General features: G+C 38.3%; 2 protein-coding genes across 2 annotated transcripts; both read right to left on the bottom strand.

Moving 5' to 3' along the window:
* Window positions 1-4,253: 4,253 nt before the first annotated feature.
* LOC113237543 (cytochrome b5 domain-containing protein 1) lies at window positions 4,254-9,971 on the bottom strand. Its single transcript, XM_026474087.1, has 5 exons — window positions 9,882-9,971; window positions 7,541-7,696; window positions 6,558-6,813; window positions 5,013-5,258; window positions 4,254-4,402 (listed from the first exon to the last, which is right to left on the bottom strand). The coding sequence occupies exons 1-5, from the start codon at window positions 9,969-9,971 to the stop codon at window positions 4,329-4,331; spliced, it is 822 nt and encodes a 273-aa protein (XP_026329872.1). The 3' UTR covers window positions 4,254-4,328.
* Window positions 9,972-14,749: 4,778 nt separating this feature from the next.
* LOC113237294 (RWD domain-containing protein 4) lies at window positions 14,750-22,893 on the bottom strand. Its single transcript, XM_026473685.1, has 5 exons — window positions 22,781-22,893; window positions 21,778-21,896; window positions 20,098-20,201; window positions 17,061-17,247; window positions 14,750-15,093 (listed from the first exon to the last, which is right to left on the bottom strand). The coding sequence occupies exons 2-5, from the start codon at window positions 21,883-21,885 to the stop codon at window positions 14,920-14,922; spliced, it is 573 nt and encodes a 190-aa protein (XP_026329470.1). The 5' UTR covers window positions 21,886-21,896; window positions 22,781-22,893; the 3' UTR covers window positions 14,750-14,919.
* Window positions 22,894-24,354: the final 1,461 nt, after the last annotated feature.

Raw genomic sequence — 24,354 nt, forward strand, 5'->3', positions numbered from 1 at the left:
CTAACTATGTCACCATATCTATCAAATTTTAGAAGTTATGCTTGAAATCACAATAAAAATAGAAATGCTTTTACTGTTTTATTCCTTTTTCAATTCGATGTTACGCGGGTAATGAGAGCTATTTGGCTCTCCTTATCCCATTGCAATATTCACTGGATATTCCTTAAACGCTTACTTGTTTATTTTCATTACTTTTTAACTTATATATTTTATTACTTTATTTTTTTTTTCAGCCTGTATACATATAATGGCTCCCATTTGACATACGGGATTCTTACCGGCTCCCATTTCCCGAACTGTGGGGTAATGGGAGCGAATGACATGTTTTAGATTTTTCTGTTTTAACCAAATATTTTATTTTAGTTTCATATTTTTTATGTGACTATTTAGTACCCAGATATGTGAAGCGTATGTTCATAACTAACAAAAATTTAAATTGCATAAATTATGACTTCGTCAATTTTCCTTAGTAGGCTCCCATTCCCCCACGCTCCCCTACTACTACATACAGCACGGCGCTATCTGCACACGCGCAAATGTGTGTGTGAGTGGCAGGGTTGCCCGTCACTTTCTCATACTATTACGTTACGTGGTCAGAATGGCAACATAGCGAAAATTCTAACGCGAATCTGTTATCTATAATTCTATTTATGGAATCATAATAATTACACATGTTCATTACGTATTTATATCGATGTAATACTATATTTTTCATTAATTCAGTAACTAGAATAATATTGAAGATTTATTTAAAAATATATTAAAAGCACTTAAGATGTTTTATTTTGGACAGGTTTTTACCTTTAAATAAGGTAACCAAATTATTTGAAATTGCGTGTCCAAGTTTATCATTCCTAGTTAATAATTAGGTATATTCTCTACGTTATATTTTTTCCGCAACACAAATTGAAAATTCGAGAACCCTTGTCTACTATGTAGTTCACAAAGTTATGGCGTCTTATTATATTGATGTAATAAATCTGTGTTATACTATATTACTCTGCACCATTGACTTACAAATAAATGGACGACGGGTCTAATACAAAAACCACGAAAAAAATGTCCCAAGTCAACCTATTCGAAATTCAAATTGTAATGTCATCGCAGTATCGCGCTGTCAGTCGAACAAATGAAGACTAAAGCGGAGTTTGGCGCTCTGTATAGGATTTTAGCGCCTTACAAGTGCGGACACTTTTTAGCGCGGACCCGACATCCATATAATTGTAAGTCAATGCTCTGCACTCATAGATTTAGTATATAGGTACCCATAGATTGGCAATGCAAGTGAAAGAGCGTTAGTATATGTTAGAGTGAGATGGGTAGACGAGACCACTTCATTATACGCTATGAGCCTGTATGAACCTAGGGTCAGCTGACAACGAAACAAATTTCGTTTATTTTGTATAATTAATTAGTTAATTAACGTCTCGGCGTTTTGCGATAAGATATTTTGGTGAATACGATGAAGTGAAATGCAGTAATATGTTAATCGATATTAAAGTTAAATTAGTGGATGGCGCAACACTATTTATCTTCCACACATGCACATTATACGCACACAGATGTATTTTTGTTTTGGTCTCGCCTCCAATACTTCAGGGCCAATCTATGGATATACTAAATCTATATCTGCACTAAACAAACCAATAACTCGTTTCATCTTTCAGAAAAGAGCTCCTCTCTTTATCCCGTTTAGATGATGGTAAACAGCCGTACCCAGCACAATTCACGACCATTATAAATAGCAACGTACAATGATGTTATATATTAACGCACGTTAGGTAATTAATAAATGAAAACTATATTCAAATATCAAAGCCGTCTTAGCGCGAAAACTGCTCGCCGACAGCCATGTTGTCGTTCAGTCAATGTAACCGTGAATGTGCGGGGCGTGGTGCGGTAACTAAAGCTAGGGAGGGGGGAGAGTGTCCGTTCTCGTTACTTTCTGTTCTCTGCCACGGGTCTCGTCTCAGGTCATAGAACCCCACCCTGGCCCAATGCGGGTTGGGGGACTATACAGGTTTTCCGAGACTTATGAACCTTCTTCGACGTGCAGGTCATCACAATGTATTCCTTCACCGAAAAGGTCATGAGAAATTTCAAATTAGATTTCGCACGTAAATTCCGAAAAACTCAAGAGGTGCGGGCCCGGTTTCGAACCCACGGCCCCTGCGTAACAGGCGGTAGGTCCGACGTCAAACCATTGGGCTGCCACGTCTTACCTAAAACTTACGTCAAGTAAAATTATAAAAGGTTAATATTGCTATATATATGAAGTTCGTCATCATCATCTACCCATCTATACGTCTCACTGCTGGGCATAGATCTCCTCTGAGGAGAGAGTTTAGGCCATAGGTTACCAAACTTTTGGGCTTACCGCCCACTCAGGCCAGATAAAAAATTTAAATGCCCACCACCATAAAACGCCCTACTAACACAAAAAATCACAAGGAGAAAAATTAATCTTTATTTTTTATAATGCCTAACAAGTGACGGCACGAACAAGCCGTGCATCTGACGGTAAGCTACAAAGATCACAAAACGCAAAGATCTGAGGGGCATTGTTCACCAACGCTCACAATTGCTTCCGAGACCTCGACCCTACTAGGACGCTTCAGCGCCCACTGGAGGGTAGTAGGGACCACTTTGGGAAACTATGCTTTAGGCCATTTAGGCCTGGGATGAAACCTGCATGTCGATGATGGTTCACAATCCTTGGAAAAGGGTGAAATTGCACAAGCGGCATTGGGTTTACCTCACCTTTAGCAAGAGGTCTTGCTACTAAACAGTTACAAATGTGCCTAAGCGAGAAATTAAAATCAAAGATACCTACATAGAAATATTCGTGAGGTCCGCTGGATCGTTCCGTGGCTTAGTTGGTATAGCGTCTGGCACGGTATGCTAGAAGACGTCGGTTCGAATCCGAAGGATCTTTTTCTGAGTGTTCGATCTTTGTATATTGGAGTAATTTCACATAAAACTAACTGAATATCAATTCAATAAAAATATAAATACAATGAATAGCGACATCTCTAGCCAGGGCTGGTAACTGTAAAGGTATCTAACTGGGTGACCAAATACTTAAGATTTCTCATAGATGGCGCTACGGCTAAAAAATCGTTGAAAAAACCAAATACAAAGACGATAACAAACACAGAAAAATTCCTGACATCCGCTGGTTCGTTCAGTGGCTTAGGTGGTATAGCGTCTGCCATGGTACGGTAGAAGACGTCGGTTCGAATCCGGTCGGATCGAAGGAATTTTGTTCAATCTTAGTATTAATAATTACGTCATACTTTGCATACGCAAAATAGGCGCCTGGACGTCGAGTTGCGGACACCAGCTCGATGGTACATGCCACACGAATTCAAACTGTCCACCTTTGAATTGAGAAGCAACCTTCTTTCATTGTGCTACCACCGCTCGTACTCACTATTCCTCAAAGTTATAGCAATAAAAATCAAACGTGTCACTGCCAACTTGTAATTTAAAATAATTTTAAACCACCAAAGCAACCGTCAGTGAAATACAAGTTACATGTACATATATCTCAAATCCTTTCACATACAATAACTTTAAGGTTCAATTTATGTTAGCACGACAAACTTTTGCAACCATATTGCTCTTTATGTCGATTGTAACGTACAAAATAGATATGAGCCAAGAACAGAGTTCTGATGCTCGGGAATTTGTTTTCCATTACGCTTCCATTCCATTGCTCAGTAATTGTTAAGAGCTCTCATGCCAAAAAAGTTTTTGACGTTGGCTCCGCTCAAATTTGTGAAACAAATATATGCCTGAAGTTCACGTGACATGCGACAGGAGATGTTGAATTTTGCGCATTAAAAGCACCAAATTCGTTTTAGCGGAATAACTCTAAAACTAAAGGGATTTTAAAAAATCCGTAGTGACAGTTGTCGATCATGTATAAATATAATTAATTATCTAATTTTTGTCCTAATAACCTCTAGCATTTCGAGAATAAATCGAAAAAATGTGAAAATTAGAGGTAATTTCGTGATTTTTATCTATCGAGGAAACTTTATTGTTTTATGTTTCTGATTAGTGTCTATGCTTGAATATATCGTGTAGTTACTCATACAATATTTTATTTTTAACTTTAAAGTGGATACACCCCTCTAAAATCAAATCGAAGATTAGGAATTTTTCCTCTGCTCCCTCTAAAATGACTTTAACGCTGAATTAAGTAAATTATCTCAAGTTTTAATGAAATAATGCAAAAAAAGAATAACATTTTTATATATACATAAATTTCAAATAAAATTTCTCCAACACGCCGTAAAATGAAGATCAATAGAATGTAGAAATCATACTTTGCAAACGTTAGGCGCATGAGATATGCAAGACTCGTTGTAACAATAGCACTCTTGTTTTGGTAAATCTGTAATTTTTATACCAGGTTAGAAAATCATAACTTCTCGACGATTGGTAGGTCTCTCAAATTGAGGATACGCCATAATCTTTACGTTTGGTAAACAAATTACCGAACGCAGTACATATGCCATCTAGTATAATACACAGTGACGCTGCTGTCATTCTCCTTTATATTTAACCCTAAATCCTTTAATTTACTTCGATAAAACTTATCAGTAAGAATAGGTTGTACCACTTATAACTGGGGACCGCATTCCACGCCTGTGGTTATTTCAGCTAATTTATTCAAAAAAGAAACAGTCCGTTTTATTGAAGGATTACACAACTATGTCTTAACATTACAAGCGTTTACTTTTGATTATACCATACATATATACATATACAAGCAAACGAGACGACCAAAAGTACGTTGTGGTCAATCCACATTCGAGACGTCATCCTTTGAAGGGTATATAAGCTTTTCCGATATTATGGTTTCATCACTGTATTTACCTTCACCGTAAATCTTTGTTTGTTAGTAAGATTACACATACTGGAGAGCCATGAAGAGGAGGAGAAGAATACTGGGGGAAATTGAAACGGGCTCATAAACTCTTGACGCAAATCAGAACTCTCACCTTCAGTCAAATCATCATTATAATAAATCAAAATGGCTGGAATATGTGTATTCTCTGGCAATGCAACATCATTAAACCTCTCTCTCTCATCAGGGATCCCATTCTGCGCAAGAGTCTTGTTAGAGCACAACCCACGGCCGAGGTACCGCCACGTGTACGAGTTTAAGTGAGAGTTGTGTGGCATATAGCGCATCATCACTTGGTATAACGTTTCTTCAGAACAGACCTCTAAAGTTACCGTGGAACCTGGAAAAAGTTTAAGGAATATGACTAAAATTCCAAAGTCAACACGAGATACCTTCTAGTCGCGTGGATGGCAGGAAAATTTTTTCAGATCATTTATAATAGTTGGTCCGTCTGATTAGAATCTGATTGTATAAAAAAAAGTAATGCGTACTCAATCCCATTAATTTCAACAGTTCTTTTATTGTGCAATAGAGCATATTCTTAAAAAGTTTTTGATGATACTACTTTGCTCAACATCTCTAGTTCTACACCAGAATAACAATCAGGCAGTCGCCGCTGTAAACTATTTTTGATACACGCCTATAGGTATCCGATTCGGGAAATTGGACGTATATAGGTACATATATATAAAGCTACAAATAAATTATATTTAAGAGCTCTCATTGCAAAAAAGTTTTGACGTTGGCTCCGCCCAAATTTGTGAAACAAAACGCGAAGAAGACGCTGAAGTAGCCGTAACATGCGACAGGAGATGTTGAATTTTGCGCATTAAAAGTACCAAACTCGTTTTAACGGAATAACTCTAAAACTAAAGAGATTAAAAAAAATCCGTAGTGACAGTTCTCGATCATGCATAAATATAATTAATTATCTAATTTTTGTCCTAATAACCTGTAGCATTTGGAGGATGAATCGAAAAAATGTGAAAATTAGAGGTCATTTCGTGATTTTTATCTATCGAGGAAACTATATGGTTTTATGTTTCTGATTAGTGTCTATGCTTGAATATATCGTGTAGTTACTCATACAATATTTTATTTTTAACTTTAAAGTGGATATACCCATCTAAAATCAAATCGAAGATTAGAAATTTTTCCTCTGCTCCCTCTTAAGGAACTATAAAAGTTTGACCTGCTACTGTTACTTACAGGCAGCTCATCGATATGTATACTATCCCTCCTAACCTATGGGGTACATACGTCCTTGTCTAAGATTCTAAAGGCCAAATTGGAGGTTTGCCAAAGAGCTATGAAACGCAGCATTTTAGGCGTTAAGAAGACGCATCGAGTCCAAAACTAGTATCGCTGACGTCAAAAAACCAAGTTAATGTAAAGTTAAAATGGGACTGGGCTGGCCACATCTGCCGTATGCTCCTAGGTCATGTGTTACAATTCATTGGATGCAACAACATGGCTGCGGTCCGAGACGTAGATGACGGGATGACTTAGATGCATGCTGAAGTGACTGGCCGAAGATTTCTGTGAATAGAGAGAGTTGGAAGCCTTTGCCCAAGTGCTGGAGTAAATACTGCAGGATAATAAAAAGAAAATAGGCACCAAGTGTTGTGATTCCTCGTACCTGTCATAGTATTGGTAATCCTAATCGGCCGAGTCTTCGCAGTAGCCTTGCCAATGATGAGCGCCTCATCAGTCCACCAAGGATTTTCTATAGGGCGCCACCTCGTAGACGGTACCGCGGGCCGTTGATGTCCCTGCCCGTGGCGCATGTATCTAATCTTGGAGCCAACGATCGGGTGGATATATTTGATCCAGTCATCGCCGTTGAACCAATGGCTAACGTCTTTGCCGGCGTAGGCGATGATTGTCATTGCCAGCTAATAATATAAAATGTTTTATTAGATAAATTATCAGGAGTAGTCAAATTGAAACCAAGTTTGTAAATTTACAAAACATTTCACGCAGACTTTCAAGTTTTAATTACATCTCCATTACTGGTTACGCCAGTCTGTAAATTTTACATTCAACTTCGAATTTTTTAGTACCTAGCAGTAGAGCTCTTTTTTAGTCACGTTGTACGTAGAGCTGCTGACAACCTGAAGCGTTTGATGGTGACAGAGAAGGTTCCTTCCGAAAGAGGCCTCGAGACAGGTGTCCCAAACGATGGTCAGGTCAGACCTCCGAACAGCCGGAGCTACCTGTCATCGCTGCACTCCACCAGGCGACGGAACCGATGGAGACAGATAATTGGCAGGATGAAGTGGAGTCACGATCCTCAACAGTGAGGAAGCGATTAAGGCGAGCTCTTTGTGTAAAAGTTTACCTATTTCTGCCGGCAAGCAGTAATTTGAGCATTACTGCGTTCCGCTTGTGAAGGGTAAGGGTGCTGGTGAAATTGCAGGCACATGAGACTTTTCAACTTATGTCCCCGGGTGACGGTCGAAATGGCACTGCCACTCAGATCTTTCCAACGTAAAGCTCTGAGCGGCGGCACTGCAACTGTTATGGACGATCGTGTCGCTTGCCACCAGATGCACTTGTTCGTCACAGAACTGGGAAGTTAAGCATAATTAGCAATCTCACAGATAATACAATTCCACTTACCCTTTTTGCGTCGCAATACAAAAATCCTCGTTTGAAGCAATTACAGTATTCCACACATTCGTCACTGCAGAACCAGGTCTTCACCGGGCACGAACAAGACTTTCCGCAATGGCACAGTTTGAACTGCTGCTCCAACCAAGGTGTTAAGTTATACACCTTGGCAACAAGGTTTTAATGTTAGACTTACATAACTACAAAAGATCAATTTCATCCAAAAAACAAATACCTAATTCTTCTAAGACAAAATCTAAGTTGCAAATTATTTGTAGTTTTAGACTAGGTTCAGATGAACGCACACTTGCCACGAGTCGACGGGCGTTTGGAACGTTCAGATGGCGAGAGACAACGGGTGGTGCGCGCAAGTACTTGCAGTGAACGATAACGTGCGGTCATCGGTCACTCAGCGCCTTTGCAGCGGTGACACGCGTTTCGAAATATTTCCTCAGGAAAGTTGTACCAGATGATCCCATTAAGGGAGAATGGTGGTAGTTTAAAAGATATTCAGCTTAAAGCAGATGTAAAAGCGTTGAATGATAAAAAATTTATCTATTTACATATTGTCTTACAAAAACGTTTTATTTTTTGATCTTTCATTACTATATTTGAATATTTTTAAAACCCTACTAAAGGATCGTCTTGGACACCGGGGTGTCCTAATCCTAAGGGTATGGGCAAGATGATCCAGGGGATCGCCTTGCCTCTATTTAGGAAAATTTCTTGGTTTTGGTAGAAAAAAAATGAAAACAACAACTTTTTAGACTTAAGACTTAACTTACGTAATCTAGGTATATGAAACAACGGTTACGGAACTTCGAACAAATAATCCTAATTAATTTATATCTTACAGGTATCTAACGGTGGGCGATATTGTTTTTTATGGCAAGTTAATATCCATCCTCGTCTCTATTTCTTGAATGTACTTTACGAGCTCGATTTCCTGTTTAAGCCATCTGATGAAAACAGTTTTTTTTTCACCTAAATATTTAATTGAACTGACAGACCCTTTATTTTCACCTTTAGCCCGTCTTTTTAATGACATAACGCGTACCTACTGCTAACTATTTACTTGCCGATTTATGTGGCGTCCTACTTTTTACGCCTCTACTTCTTTAGATATTATTCTTCCGATCACCCCACCACGAATGGTTTTTCTTTTACAATTACGCGGCCTGGTCTAAAACAAGAAAAAGCCTTTATATTTGTTATTAATCGAGATCGATCGTGTAAACGAAATCCAGTCTCTTACTATTTTATTCGTATTGCAAGCTATTTAATTAAGATGTTTCAGTGCTCAGAAAAACATACAAATTAAATATGGTCCATTAACAATATATACAGTACACCAAAACCATAATCATCTTGCCCCAATTCACTTATTTTTATTTTTTATTCGGCAAAATAACCCGTATGCTGTCTACTGTTACCACGCCATTGAAAATGTACAAAGACCATTATACAAAGCCCCCAACACTAAAATCTTAGCAATTGGTTGCTTAGAATGGAAGTTGCCTAAGCTTTTAATCAACTTTACCTTAGATCAAACTCACACAATTTTTGTTTTTTTCCACAATAATGAACTCGTCACTCACATCGCTGTTACGAATTGACTGACGTGAGGGCACATTGAGGGCTACATTTTACTGAAGAAAATATCTAGATGACGTTAGTAGTTTCGCTACAATTGAAAAGGGTCATCTTACCTCCAAGTATAATCACGTACACCTCTCCCTTTTATAATAATAACCTTTTTATAATAATAACGCACACACTCAACATAGCCCCGCACTAGGGAAACCCTGTGTCGCGGGTGCCATGGACACACACACACACATAGACTACCACAAATTACACCCACACTCACGGGAGAAATAAATGTGGGCCATACACATATTTCTCCCGGCCTGGGAATCGAACCCAGGACCTCTGCATGGCAGTCCGGCATGGTAACCGTTCGGCCACGGAGCCAGTCGGAGCAATTCTTGGTAGCTTTGGTATCTACAGAACCGCTTTTTACACTTTACTACACCGACGTTCTGCAACAGCTGTTCAGGAGGGTAGCAGAGCAACGAGGGAGTGCAAATGTAGAATCAGAGACTTGCACTAAAGGAGCCAGTTCTATATTGAATTGTTTGTCCGTGCAAGGCATATTTCTGCAATGCCTATAATAAGGCATAAGGAGATTTCTATTTCAATTTCTATCACCACAACTACCCGTATGTCCGGCCACGACCATTACCTACATTTCCATTCGAATAATCCACGCATTCACCACCCGCGCAAGCCCATAAGCGTTGCGGAACCAGCCTAGGATAAACCATTACCTGTTATTGCTCAAACCTACCAGTCCGTTGAGAGAAATCCAACAATCGTTAGGTCGATTGTGCACCGCCACCTCAGCCGGCGTGTACCACTGTTGTTTGGTATAAATCATGTTTTATACGATTTTACTTTACCCTTTTTATACTCGTATTAAGCTGTAAAGAGATTTTCTCAACGATATCCAAATAATCAGAAAAACATAATTTTTGTGAACCTATGACAAATTTTAACCTTTTTAAACTTGACATTAATATTTGACAACAGTGAGTTTCCATACTTGAAATTCTTGGTTTTTTTTTGTCTGGAAAGATTATTATTGCTATTACTTATTTTTTTTAATGAAAGTCATGATGTAATACTAAACGAATATAATTCTTAAAAGAGCATATTTTATAACAAAAATATTTTTATAATTTGCAACTGTAACTATACGAAGGCGATTGTGAACATACAGGCAGTCTTTGTAAAAGAATAAGATATCTTTTCTATTCCAAACAGCACTAGGTAATATTTTTTACAATTAACGTAGCATTTCAGGTTACGAATACAATTACTTATATAAAACAACATACTAAGTGTAACAAAACCATGTAGAGACATGACAGTGTGTATGACTCAATCTTACTTGAAATTTTTTTTTTATTCAAATGTAAGCGTATATTTGACCTCCATCTTACGTGATGGAAAGTGACGATGAGGTCGACGATGGAGTATACACACCTAAATAATGCCTATTCACTCTCGCCTTGAAAAGGTCCAAGTTATAACGTTCAGGGAACAAGTCTGCAGGCAAGGAATTCCACTCCGTAGCCGATCGCCATATAAATGTGGAAGCATAACGCTTCGTGCGAATCTTTGGAATATCCACAACATAGGGGTGGAATCCAAGTCTACGCCTAGTCCCCCAATGATGGAAAGGGGAACACGGAATCAAATCATGTAATTCCATTACACACTCTCCGTGATATATCCTGTAAAATACCGATAAGCAGGCAATTTTACGGCCATGTTCAAGGCTCTGCAGCTTCGCCTCTGCTTATTCCGAGTCCCTCCTGGTACGCTTGTCAATTGAATCCAATGTGGCCAGCAGCAGAGCCATCCCAAAGGTGGCAGCTGTACTCCATACACGACCGGACTTGTGCTTGATACTGCTGAAGCAACAGTCCAGGTGTGAAGTAACGCCTCACCCGGAAAGGATGCCAAGCTTCCTGGCTGCATTTTTGGCCACGAATTCGACGTATCTGCCGAAGTTCAGATTGGACGACAGCTCCATTCGAAGTTGCTGGAGACAGTCGGACAATTTGACAAGATTGGCATCGCCCCAATCGGAGACTGCCTTGAGTGTCAAATCCAAACGGCTAACCTGTCAAAAAAACACTCGACAAGACAGGATTTCTTCACCACTGACCCTTGCATTGGTCAAGTACCTATCTACAACTGTGCTGTCATCAGCATACGCAAAAGTACCTGGAATTAACATATCACTGATATGCAGCAGAAAGAATGTTGCATACAGTACGGAACCTTGAGGAACTCCGGCCACAAGCCGCCAGTGGGAAATCCAGAATTCGAAAAAATAATTAAGTAATTAATATTTGGTGGTCCTAGTAGTTATTTTTCTCTTGTTTTATCTTTTTACAAATACAAAGATTGGTTTCTACAATTGTTTTAGAACTTTTACTAAATGACTAACACATTTTAAACATTTTACAGAGGGTGTTCACTCAATCCACACACACGTCCTCTAAATTACTAATAAAAAGTCGAACACAGAAAAAAACGGCCGCAGTGATGAAGGTTCTAAAATCTCCCACTAGATGTCACTACCCAGAATGCCGAGATCCAGTACAAAAGATCTTTAACAAAAACAAATAGGAGAATTTCGACAACTCGATAACTTGACCCGTAGCTGACTTGGTAGGAGCAATACTACGGTGCAGTATGGTCGTGGTTTCATTTCCCATCGGGTCATAAATGTTTTTCTATATGTTCGATCTTTGTATTAATAAGTATAATAAAAAAAATGGTGTTTCTTCTTGCGGGTGCTTTTATTCGACACTCACACCGCCGTCTGCGTCTAACTGTCATGGCAAAATAGGCTCTATTCGTGTAGCTTTTATAAACTAAATGAGTGTCCCGGAGACGCGGTCGAGTCTGGCTTGACTTTGTTGTCGCCTAGGAAACAAAATCGTCGCACGGCGGCTGCGCGAATATTTTTGCCTCGCATAACATGGCGCTGTGTGTTTGCCATACGACAACAGTCACAGTAATCTCGTGATAGAGGCAGTGAAGTAAAATAGGCTTTCTGTAACACTGTTTGGAAATAGAAAAGTTATCCCGTATTAGCTAATATATTGGATAATACTTACTACATGGATGTATATAATAGTTATATATGTATAACAGGTAGCTATAATATGTATAAGGTCAATAATTGAAACTACGTGTAACCGATTTCAGTTGGTCATGTACAGTTAACAGCGTACGTAGCGTTACACTTTGGAGTCCAATTTAAAACTAAGGTGTAAAACCGAGCGTGCTGTTGACGGTACTGAACACACCCCCTTAATATTAAAATTAAATTAAGTACGACTTGTGAAGGCTGGCTTATTGCTGTAGAGTTGATATGACATTAGACAATAGTTGTCTAATGTCAAAGATAATAATATTGTAAGGCTTCTGGAATATTGCCGTCATGCAATATGCCAGAAGAAGCCTTACAATATTATCATCTTTTTATTATTCATTAAGAAGGTTCTGGCTTTGTGTCGCAGTACGAAATAGAAGGAAATTTTTGTAACCGCGCGAGAATTCTTCGGAAGACGCGCGACCCTTTATTTCGACTAGTATCTAGTTTGCATGTTACACAATTAGCGTTCCACGTTACACTAAAATTCGATTTCATTCCGTTCCGCAGAAATGTGGATTGATCCTAACGATCACATACCACGTGCATAAGTGGGGTTTGCACCTTATTAGCGACCAAAGCATATTGATTTTTATTAAAATATTCAATAGCGAAAATGCCAATATAATGCAATCATACTATAGTATATAAATCGCCTATAATAACAGCGGCTTGTTACATATGACATTTTATATATTTCATTGCACACGGGGTCGGCTAGTATCATCGCTGCGTAGCGATTACGATAAATATGATACGTCACCGACCTCGAAATGATAATGTAATACGCACGTCGTCGCAATAATGTTACAAATAAGTCTTGGAAATGGCATTGTAACAATACCGTTGTCATTCAATCTTACTACATTCCATTGTTTCTATGACAAATATAGCTGACCATTTTCCACTAAAGTGCAGAAAAAGGAGACGAGTTTTTAACAATTAAGGCCCATTTAGATGGGGAGAGTTTCTCGCACGCTTCGAGACGAAAACTCGTAGGCGATTCTCGTAAGCAATAATCGCCATAAGATTATCGTATCATAATGTTTACATTCAGGCAAGAACTAAAATCTCGCCTACGATTATGTCATACGAGACTCGTAAGCAACTTAATCGCCTCCTCGACTGTTTACACGGAGAAATAAGTAGTAAGGAGATTCTTGCTTACGAGTTTTCGACTTGTCTAAACACGATCTCGTATGACATTTTTTCAAGTTCATACGATTATCGTACAAATCGGTTCGAACCGTTTTGAGTGCGAGAATTGCCATTCGAGTTCAGTGATTACTGCGGTATTGACTATGGATATATCGAAATGACGCAAAAATCATTCAAATTTGGAACTGCTGATAATATTAAGTTCATTGCACTGTATAGAAATATAATTTTGATTTATCATTTTTTTTTTAAATTATATAACTACTGACACAAACAAAACTGACAATTATGATAAATTTATAGGGCGAGTGAGTGCGTGTGTGAGTGCGTGAGTGACTGAGTGAGTGAGTGAGTGCGTGCATGCGTGCGTGCGCGCGGGCGTGCGTGCGTGCGTGAATGAGTGGTGAGTGAGTGAGTGAGTGATGAGTGAGTGAGTGATGGGTGAGTTAGTCAGTGAGTGGTGAGTGAGTGAGTGGTGAGTGAGTGGTGAGTGAGTGGCTGAGTGAGTGAGTGTGTGAGTGGTTAGTGAGTGAGTGAGTTGTGAGTGAGTGGGTGAGTGAGTGAGTGACTGAGTGAATGAGTGAGTGAGTGTGTGAGTGGTTAGTGAGTGAGTGAGTTGTGAGTGAGTGGGTGAGTGAGTGAGTGAGTGAGTGAGTGAGTGAGTGAGTGAGTGAGTGAGTGCGTGAGTGAGTGAGTGAGTAGTGAGTGAGTGAGTGGCGAGTGAGTGAGTGAGTGAGTAGGGAGTGAGTAGGGAGTGAGTGGGGAGTTAGTGAGGAGTGTTTATTGAAAAGTACATTTACTTGAAAAGTCGTGTCGGCCATCTTGGATTTAGAAATAAATGCTATGTTCGTAATGAGCACCCCCAAATACCTCAAAAACGATACCCAACTTGTCATTATTTGAAAAGTGCGGGCACGACTTTTCATCCTGGATTTAGAAAGGAGTGCCATATTCGTTACGAGAGCACCCTAAATACTATATTGCCCACGCTATATTCGACCACAGAGCCACTCACGCACTCACCGTTAGTTGAAATTTTTTTTTCGCTCTTGTTCCATTAATTCTTGTCTTAGAAAAGCAGTGATAATCAAAACACCCTCCCGCGCTGCACTCGTGGTAGAAACGGCTGGCACAGAAACTCGAAATACGATTTTTGCTTTCGAGTTCTGTTTACACGGAGACGTTATATTGAAAGGCGAGGAGATTATCGCTCACATGGACGGTCGATAATCGCAAATGTTTAGACGAGGAAAGTTTTTTTATATTCTTTCGATAATCGTATCTTCGAGACGAGAAACTCTCTCCATCTAAATGGGCCTTTAGGTTCTCGTTATGGTCACTAACCACGGAGACGACAATATAACGCCCTCCCATTGGCTGTTTAAACTACGTTCTCCGTTTTGGTGGATAACAGGGATTATCCCTTAAGGTCTAGATCAAGAAAAGAAAGACCACAGTGTTGCCATAATTGAAAAAGCTGTAATCATGATCAGTGTCATGAAGTTGCAGCTGGCTGGTGTGGCACTTGAGATAAATGCTTAACTATGTCCACCCAATCCCAACCCCTGGGCTTCTCCCCCGCGCGGCCTAGCTCCGCTTTGTCCCACGCTCTTCTCTTCTGCGCTTTCGTTAACTGCTCCTTCTTTTCTGGTTTCTTTGTTGACTCCGTCTGGAAAACGTTAAACCCTTTTCATCTAATTGCGTAAAACTTTCTAAGATCTTGTGACCACACCTGCAAAAGTTTATGAAGTAGGGAGAGGGTTAAACCCATAGTCGGCCATACTGGCCCGATGCGGGTTGAGGACTTTACACTTTTTTCAAAAAGTCGTGAATCTTCTACAGCTTGCATTTTCATCAGTGTTTTCATTCATAGTTAGCGGTGATATTAAACATTCACAAATGTTCGTAACTTAAAATGTAACGGTTCGTAACTTAAAATGGCACGTGCCATCACAGGGATTAGGGTCGTCGATGTCTCAACAATCATTAATTCGACTGAGCCCGCCTAAGCAGACATAAAACTATACAGTGGCGCCACTGCTGCGCTTCTAATTTGAAGGGGTCCTTACGTTCGGTCTCTTATTTGCACTTGATTTATAATACATTATTGCAGAGGCCGGGAAGTAAGGGATTGCTGGACGAGCATGAGTTACACCTTGTATTAGTACGAGTCAAGCAATTCCCGTTCCCGCCGAGGCATGTGTTTTCGTGATGAAAGTACAAAAAAGATGAAAAAGCACGAATGAATAAAATAAAATAGCAAAGCACTTCAAATTACTTTCCCGCCTTTTTCTTTTTTTTAAGGAAGCGGTACAGGGTAGGTGGTTACATGAGTTTTTCTTTTGCCTGTTTACATAGTTCATTGCGCCAATTGTTAGTAGATAGATTTCAAAGTTTAGAGCAGCGAACAGTAATGGATTTTCATACTTGTTTTGAAGGCCTTGGCCGGGAAGAAGACACACGGTCCATAAATGACAAACTTCCGTTGTTCGTTTTTTGAACGTAATGCAAATGTTGTCGAGCGTGTTTGAGAAATAGTACATTATTACAGAGGCTGGAAAGAAATTGCTGGACGAGTATGAGTAACAAGAACGAGCGTTCGTGGCCCTGTATTAATACGAGTCAAGCAATCCCCGTTCCCGCCGAGGCATGTATAGTATGTTTCTCAAACAAAGTGAGGAAATAATAAAAGACTAAAGAAAGGAAGGTGCATAATAGAAAAAGTTACGAAAATATTAATTGATATTTCGATCCGCCCTACGTAAAGTATCGTATGTCTAAGTTGCCAAGTTTGCAGTGGCGCCTTTTAAAGTTCTGAATTCACTGAAATAAGCACAACACGTGCTTTTAGTATTTGTCAGTTTTATTCGGCAAAGTCGTTACTCACATAGAGTATTATAAAATCCTAGATTTCGGTTAGATGATGTGTGATCATCTATTAGATCTATTAGATGATCACTCTATGTGAGTAACGAGCTTTGCCGAATAAAACGGAAAACTTTAAAAGGCTCCCCGATAAACTTGGCAATTTCGACTTACGATACTTTACGTAGGAGCGGTCGATTTGACGTGTTAGAACAATTGCCAAAAAGAATGTTATTGTTTTTCCAGGCACCCAGTAGTCTGCTGAACTTCTGATGATGTGTTTGAATGTGTATCTATTATTGTATTTTCCTTATCTCTCTTATTCATTTACGCGTACAAAATACAAAAAAGACGAAAAACAAAAGAATACCAAAACACTTTGGTTTAAATGTTACCGCTATTTTCTTTTTTTTAAGTAAGCTGTACAGATAGGTATTTTCAATTCTCACAACTATGAACACTAAGCAGTTGGCTGTATGAGTTTGTCTTTTGTCTTTCTATAGTTCATTCAGTCTTTATATAGTTCATTCAGTCTTTATATAGTTCATTATTAGTAGGTAGATTTAAAAGTTTAGAGAAGTGGACAGTAATGGATTTTCATACTCATTGGCCGGAAAGAAGTCGCACAGTCCTTAGATAACAAACTTTCCGTGTTCGTTTTTTGAAAGTAAAACAAACATTTCCGAGCATGGTTGAGAAAAGTTTTCTTCTTCCGACACAATCACCATTGTTATGGAAATAAATAAATAAACATTTTATGAGCTTAGATACCTGTTCTGTATCGTCAATGATAATCTTCTCAATCCTTGTAGACACAGCTTCTTCTTTCTGGTCAGCTAGTAATTCCGGCACTTTCTCCTTGAGGCATTCGAACAATGTGTACGTCATCGCACAGCCAATCCATTGGTCTGCCTCAGAGTCCACGATTGACAGTATCTTTTGTTTTACTGCGGGTAACCTGTAATTGTAAGAAATCATGATTTTTAAGGTTTCCTTGTCGACAACAATTATGAGAATAAGATTATATTCGCGGATCTAAATCGTTTTTTCACATCTGGTTCCATTTCTGCTTCCGTAACTTTTATAACGGAACTTTAATCGGAAGTTTACAGAGCTTTGGCGATGCTAGCGCGATTCGCTTGCCAGCGTACTATAAGTTTCCGGAACTGGCCTCTTACATAAACAATATTTGAAAAGTAATTACAACATTTGAAAATGGAACTCTTTGGCTGTAGAATACAGTTTGTTTCATCTGACTGTCACTTGTTTTTACATTGTGGCGTCATTTTAGAAATTGGTTGTCTACATCACCTTGGATTTAACTCGTGAAAATTTTCGTAGTATGATTTTCTACGACTTTAAGTGTAATTTAACAGCTCAGCGGAGCTTCGCACGGCTTCAAACTGCTTTTAGCGATGAAGCACCATGCAAGACGACTATTTGTAGCTGGTTTGCAGAATTCAAACGCGGTCGTGTGAATCTCAGTGACGAATTTCGTGACGGTCGCCCGTTCACTGCTGTGAACAACAAAAACATCGATGCTGTGCGCCATATGATCAAAACAGACAGGCATGTGACATACCACGAAATTCCGGCATCTTTAAGCATAGGCATGAGTCAAATACAATCAATACTACACTAACATTTGGGTGTGAAAAAGCTGTGCTCTCGGTGGATCCCACACAGTTTGAATGAGGCTCAAAAAACGGATCGCGTCACTTGATGCAACGCCATTCTTATCAGATTCAACGAAGGGGCGTCATATTTGATGTGGGACATAGTAACAGGTGACGAAACATGGATTTATAGTTACGATCCCAAAACAAAGCAGCAATCGAGCATATGGGTCTTTCGAGATGAGCTGAAACCAATCAAAGTGGCGCGCGTGCAAAGTGCCTCTAAGCGAATGATTGCTTCTTTTTTAATAAAACTGGACACGTGGCTGTTACACGCCCATTTGATTGCCGGAAGTTATTGACAAACTCCTTAAAAATAACCGTAAACGCTTGCACCACGATAATGCCAGTTCTCACACGGCCAGACAGACAAATGAATTTTTGAAGGTGAAAAACGTTCACCTTATGAGCCTTCCCGCATACAGTCCCGACCTGGCACCTTGTGACTTTTATTTATTTCCAAAAATTAAGAACCAGTTAGGCGGTCAACGATTTTCATCACCTGAAGAGAAGTGGAAGAGCATGAAAAATATGTTTCAGAGATTGTCACGGAGAAGTGGCATAAATGTTTTCAAAATTGGTTCATTCGTATGAAAAAGTGCATTAACGCTAACGGAGAATATTTTGAGAAATAATAAATTCATTTCTGACTATTTATCGTATTTTTTTCTTATTCATTCCGAAAACTTATAGTGCGCCTCACGTAGTAGTGATGTGTTAAGTGTATTTATGAAACCAAAACAAGCCTTGTTGAGAACAATTTCATTTTTTTATAGTGTTTACGCTTCCGCTTACGCTATCGTTTCCGTTTCAGCTAAGGGCGCGTTCCCACTATGTCGTGACGACAGATACTCGTGCAGTTTAGAGTGTCGTGGCTTGTATATTTAAATGAAGTTGGTCACATATAGAACAACACGATTAACTGTCGTTCACGATTTTTTTGTCGTTACGACGACGGACTGTCACGATATTGTGAAGAGTTAGAACGACAGTCGTCAGATAGTCGCAACTACTATTGTCGTCACGATTTATTTATCGTTGTCTGCGCGTGTCTGCAGGTGCGGGCGTGGACGTGGGCGTGGGCGTGAGCGTGTGCGTATGCGTGTACGTGTGCGTGTGTGTGTGTGTCTCTATTTGTAAGCTTGTGTGTAGTTTAGTGATGAGTGTGCTAAGAGAAAGTAAGCATGTTATGTCCATCTGCTCTGCCATCTACTCTCTTTTGCATCTAATAAAATTACAATTTCATAATGGAGATTTCTACTGTTACCCAGCAACAGGAAAAAGATGTTTTTTGCCTATTTTTAAGGATCCTTCCACGAAACAAACGGTGATATAAATAAATATTTTTCATGCACCCCATTGAATAAGATATTGTTGGACAAGTCTTTTAACTTGCAGTAAATTATGGTAGACATTTTGGTTTTTAGGTATTCCCTTCCCAAGATTTCTTCAAACATCATAAAATTAATAACTTCCACTTGCATATCTTCCAGAAAATAGTGTAGGAGACAACACTTTCAGAGCAGTCGTGCTCTGGAAGTGTTGTCCACGGCAAATTCGCTAGTACAGGGTGGCCCATAAGTCCTTAGTAATGAAAAAAATTAATTAAAATAAAACTAATTACATTATGAATAATATTATTATTTGTAAATATAGCTAGAAAAACGGGAATTATTTTTTGTAAATAACGTCGTCCAAATGTAATCCGTTACAGTCACGACACTCTTGCAAACGCCTTCTGAAATTGTCGATGACTGCGCGGCACGTCAGTGCTGAAATGCTTGCCATTTCTCTGCGGATGTTTTCTTTTAGGTCATTAATTGACCGCGGGTTAGAGTCGTACACTTTAGCCTTAAGGTAGCCCCACAAAAAAAAATCCATTGGAGTCAGATCCGGGCTACGTGGTGGCCACGAAATGTCTCCTCTCTTAGAGATAACTTTGTTTGGAAAAAGTTGACGGATAACGGGCATAGCAGTATTGGAGGTGTGGGAAGTTGCTCCATCCTGTTGAAACCATGTTCGGGCATTAAAGCCTGGAAAGTTTTGCAATTTTTGTGTGAAAAACTCCTCGATCAAACTTGAAAGTTGCAAATAATTATCAATGAAAGCAGAGTTCTTAAATAAATACTTACAAATACTGATTGCAGAAAATTTCCAAGTTGAATTTCGGTTTTTCTGTCGGGTAAGTGGGGCCCCATGAGATTTCTAGCACAAATGATTTTTCTTGATCCACATACTGAAATAAAAAAAAAACATCTTTTAAATAATCACACAAAGCCTTAATTACGTCATCATCAGTCATAGAGCTATAAATATTTGAATATAATTGTTTTATATAATTATTAATACAAAGATCGAACACTTAGAAAAATTATTTTGATCCGGCTGGATTCGAACAGACGTCTTCTAGCTTGCCGTGGCAGACGCTATACCAACTAAGCCATGGAACGAACCAGCGAACCTCACGAATTATCCTGTGTTTGTTGTCGTGTAATTGTATTTGGTTTTTTCAACGACTTTTTAGCCGTAGGGCCATCAATGAGAAATCTGTGAAAGTATTTCGTCACCCAGTTAGACACCTTTACAGCTACCAACCCTGGCTAGAGACGTCGCTATTCACCGTACTTAAATTTTTATTGAATTGATATTCAATTATTTTTTTATATGAAATTACTCCACTACTTTGTTATAATTATTAATACAAAGATGAACACTTAGATAAATTAATTATGTATTAAGAGGGAGCAGAGGAAAAATTCCTAATCTTAGATTTGATTTTAGAGGGGTATATCCACTTTAAAGTTAAAAATAAAATATTGTATGAGTAACTACATGATATCTTGAAGCATAGACATTAATTAGAAACATAAAACAATAAAGTTTCCTCGATAGATAAAAATCACGAAATGACCTCTAATTTTCACATTTTTTCGATTTATTCTCGAAAATTAAATGCTACAGGTTATTAGGACAAAAATTAGATAATTAATTATATTTATGCATGATCGACAACTGTCACTACGGATATTTTTTAATCCCTTTAGTTTTAGAGTTATTCCGCTAAAACGAATTTGGTACTTTTAATGCGCAAAATGCAACATCTCCTGTCGCTTGTCACGCGAACTTCAGTCATATAATATTTGTTTCACAAATTTGGGCAGAACCAACGTCAAAACTTTCTTGGCATGAGAGCTCTTAATAATTACAACAAACTAGTGGAGTAATTTCACATAAAAAATAAATGAATATCAATCAATAAAAATTTTCAAAATTGTTTTTTTCATAATACCAAGTGACAGGACTAACAAATCGTGCACCTGGTGGTAAGTGACACGCCTGTCCATAACAGTTGCAGTGCTACTCGGAGCTCTAAATTACAAAGATTATATACCTATATCCCAATGGGCGTAGTGGCAAAGCCCCTTACTTTGCCACTGCGCCCATTGGGTAATAGGCGCAGTGGCAAAGCCCCTTAAATCTTGAGATAGATACATAAAGTTAACAAATCCCTCATGCTCATAAAAGCACCCTTATCCTTCAAACCGGAATATGGTAATGCTTATGGCGGCAGAAATAGGTAAGGTGGCAGTACTGTCTTATACAAGAAGCTCTACTACTGCTATTATAGGACTTTAGGGTGCTTTGTAATCAAAATCGTTAGTGAAACGGTGTCTCTAACAATTACAGATATATGCAGATGCGTTAATGGTTTAAAGAGAGAACAATATGAAGTTTGGTCAGTAAGTAATTTTTTAAATCTCTGTATTGCCGTAGTGCATACTCTCATACTTCTGAATAAATAAATAAATAACCTTGTACTGATACGTAGTAGGACTAAGCTGCTTGAAGTTTTCATCTCCGTCATAGATGGATTTCAGCACCTCTATCTCTTCAGCTTGCTGCTCGGCGTCATCGGACATGGCAAGGATATCTAGAAATATTTCATTACATACGTACTTGTACTTTTTTTTATAATACCTAGTGATGGGACGAATAAGCCTAGCACCTGGTGGTAAACAATATGCCTGTCCACAACTGCATTAGTGGCTGAATGGTTACCATGCCGTATTGCCACAGAGGTCCCAGATTGATTCCCGGGCCGGGAGAAATAATTGTATGGCCTGCGTTTATTTCTCTTATGAGTTTGGGTGTAATTCGTGGTTGTCTATGTGTGTGTCCATGGCACCCACGGCACAGGGTTTCGTTAGTGCGGGGCTATGTTGAGTGTGTGCGTTATGATATTACTATTATTATTGTATAATAGTTGCAGTGCCACTCAGAGCTTTAAATCACAAAAATCTGAGATACACTGCCACGGCCCGTCCCTCTGAGATATAAGTTGACAAGTCCCATACTAAAATATACTCAACAGTCAACAGTATACTAAGCCTATGTAATATAGTAGTTCAGTATAGAGGTTCAGTACAAAAACACATTTGTCCCACACATGCATTCGTTTAGAAGTCGATTTTATCGAGGGTGATCATTGACTTACAATTATATGGACGATATGACATTACAATTTAAATTTCGAATAGGTTGACTTGGGACATTTTTTTCGTGGTTTTTGTATTAGACCCGTCGTCCATTTATTTGTAAGTCAATGAGGGTGATGCAGGAATTTGCGTAAGCTACGTGATATAACCTCGAAAAAACAAATTGATACGATAAATTCATAGGAATGCTTATAATAAAGAATCTAATGTATATTATCAATATTGATATTTTTATTACCATAAAACGACACGAATAAAGCGTGTTACATTGAAAATATTTGGCATCCATGCAAACTTGGAATACCCATTTGTGACTTACCTTTAGGTCCAAATTGTTGTCGTTGCTAACAGAATCGAGGATAGTGTCACTAGGATACTTAAATTTGTAAATATGCTGAATAAAAACAATTACTGAGCAAAAATTGCGGATCTTAACAATAACCAAAATAGCAGTTTTTTTTATTGGTTTGGCAATTTGGCAGTTCAGGCTGTTGCACATACGTTTTTCTTGGGTAAAGTAGAAGTAGGTTTTTGAAGCCTGCTTCATGAATTCGGCCATTTGTGGTGACTCGATTTTGTACGCGCGGTTATTATACAGGTTGGAAATTTGTAATGCCACTTGGAAGGAAAGTACGTTAAATACTGGAGATATAATTCTTTACCTAAAGGAAACATTCCTTTATTTTTAAAAAGAAATAATACTGCATTCAAAGATTTTCGAAAATTGCTAGCCACACGCGAGAATCGACCAAGCTAAAATCTTTAAAAAATGCACCTGTACTTTTATTAAATCAATCGATAGGGTCAATTATGAGGATGAAATCTCTCTTACAAACCATGAAATCTGGAGTTACAAATTCAATGGGTCAAGTTAAAGCACTTTTACTCGAAGGTCCATCAGATTACTTGTTAATTATCGTTGACGTCATTTATCCATTAAAATAACGAAATACTATTTAGATAAGAAGATTGCAATTTAAATACAAACTCTTATGTTAAAAATAAAATTTACCCTAAATACTATGCGAATGTAAACGAGTTGAAGGCTGAGGTTCAGAATACGATTTGTAATACAATTCATCACAACACGTTATTAAAAGTTACTCAAAATGAATTCGTTAAAAGATTAAATTTGTGTATCCAAGAAAATGGAGCTAATTTCGAGCAACTAATTAGTTAGGTTACCATTTTTTTTCGTTTTGTTAAAATACGTTAAGATTTTATGGTTTTTTTTTTCATTTAATTAACCAATTTAGTGAGAGAGATTTTATTCTTGTAATTAACCCTATCGATCGATGCAATAAAAGTGCAGGGTGCATTTTTTTCAGATTAAAGCGGGTTCGATTCCCGTGTTGCTAGAAATTTTCGAAAATCTATGAATGCCGTTTTATTTCTTTTAAAAAATAAAGGAATGTTTCCTTTAAGTAAAAATTTCTATCTCCAGTATTTAGAGTACTTTCCCTCCAGGTGGCATTACAAATTTCCACCCGGTATAATATACAGTGACGATATTCGACATCATTAGAATATTTCCAACTTAATGGTTTTACCACGAAGTATGAGGCATAAAATTTGTCAGTTTTTTAAAGCTAGTGCTATAAATTTTTTGCTGATTTACTTGAGATGTGTTTTATTTTTCATGCACTAATTACAATGAAATTACTTAAAGTATCAAGTAGGGTCAAGAGCATGTCAAGCTTGACACTTAAGATTTAAATTCAACTCTATGCCGCCTACGATAAGAACGGTCCAAAGTACAAAGTGTCAAGCTTCACGTGCTCTTGACCACAGTGAAAAAATTGTTGTTTAGTTGGAATTATGCGTTATAATATGAGGCTTCGCATATTGAAAAAAAAACACTGACATTGAGAATACATCGAGTTTTTAGGTTTT

Source organism: Hyposmocoma kahamanoa, unplaced genomic scaffold (genome assembly GCF_003589595.1).
Source record: "Hyposmocoma kahamanoa isolate Upper Pololo Valley unplaced genomic scaffold, ASM358959v1 93, whole genome shotgun sequence".
NCBI classification, from domain to species: domain Eukaryota; kingdom Metazoa; phylum Arthropoda; class Insecta; order Lepidoptera; family Cosmopterigidae; genus Hyposmocoma; species Hyposmocoma kahamanoa.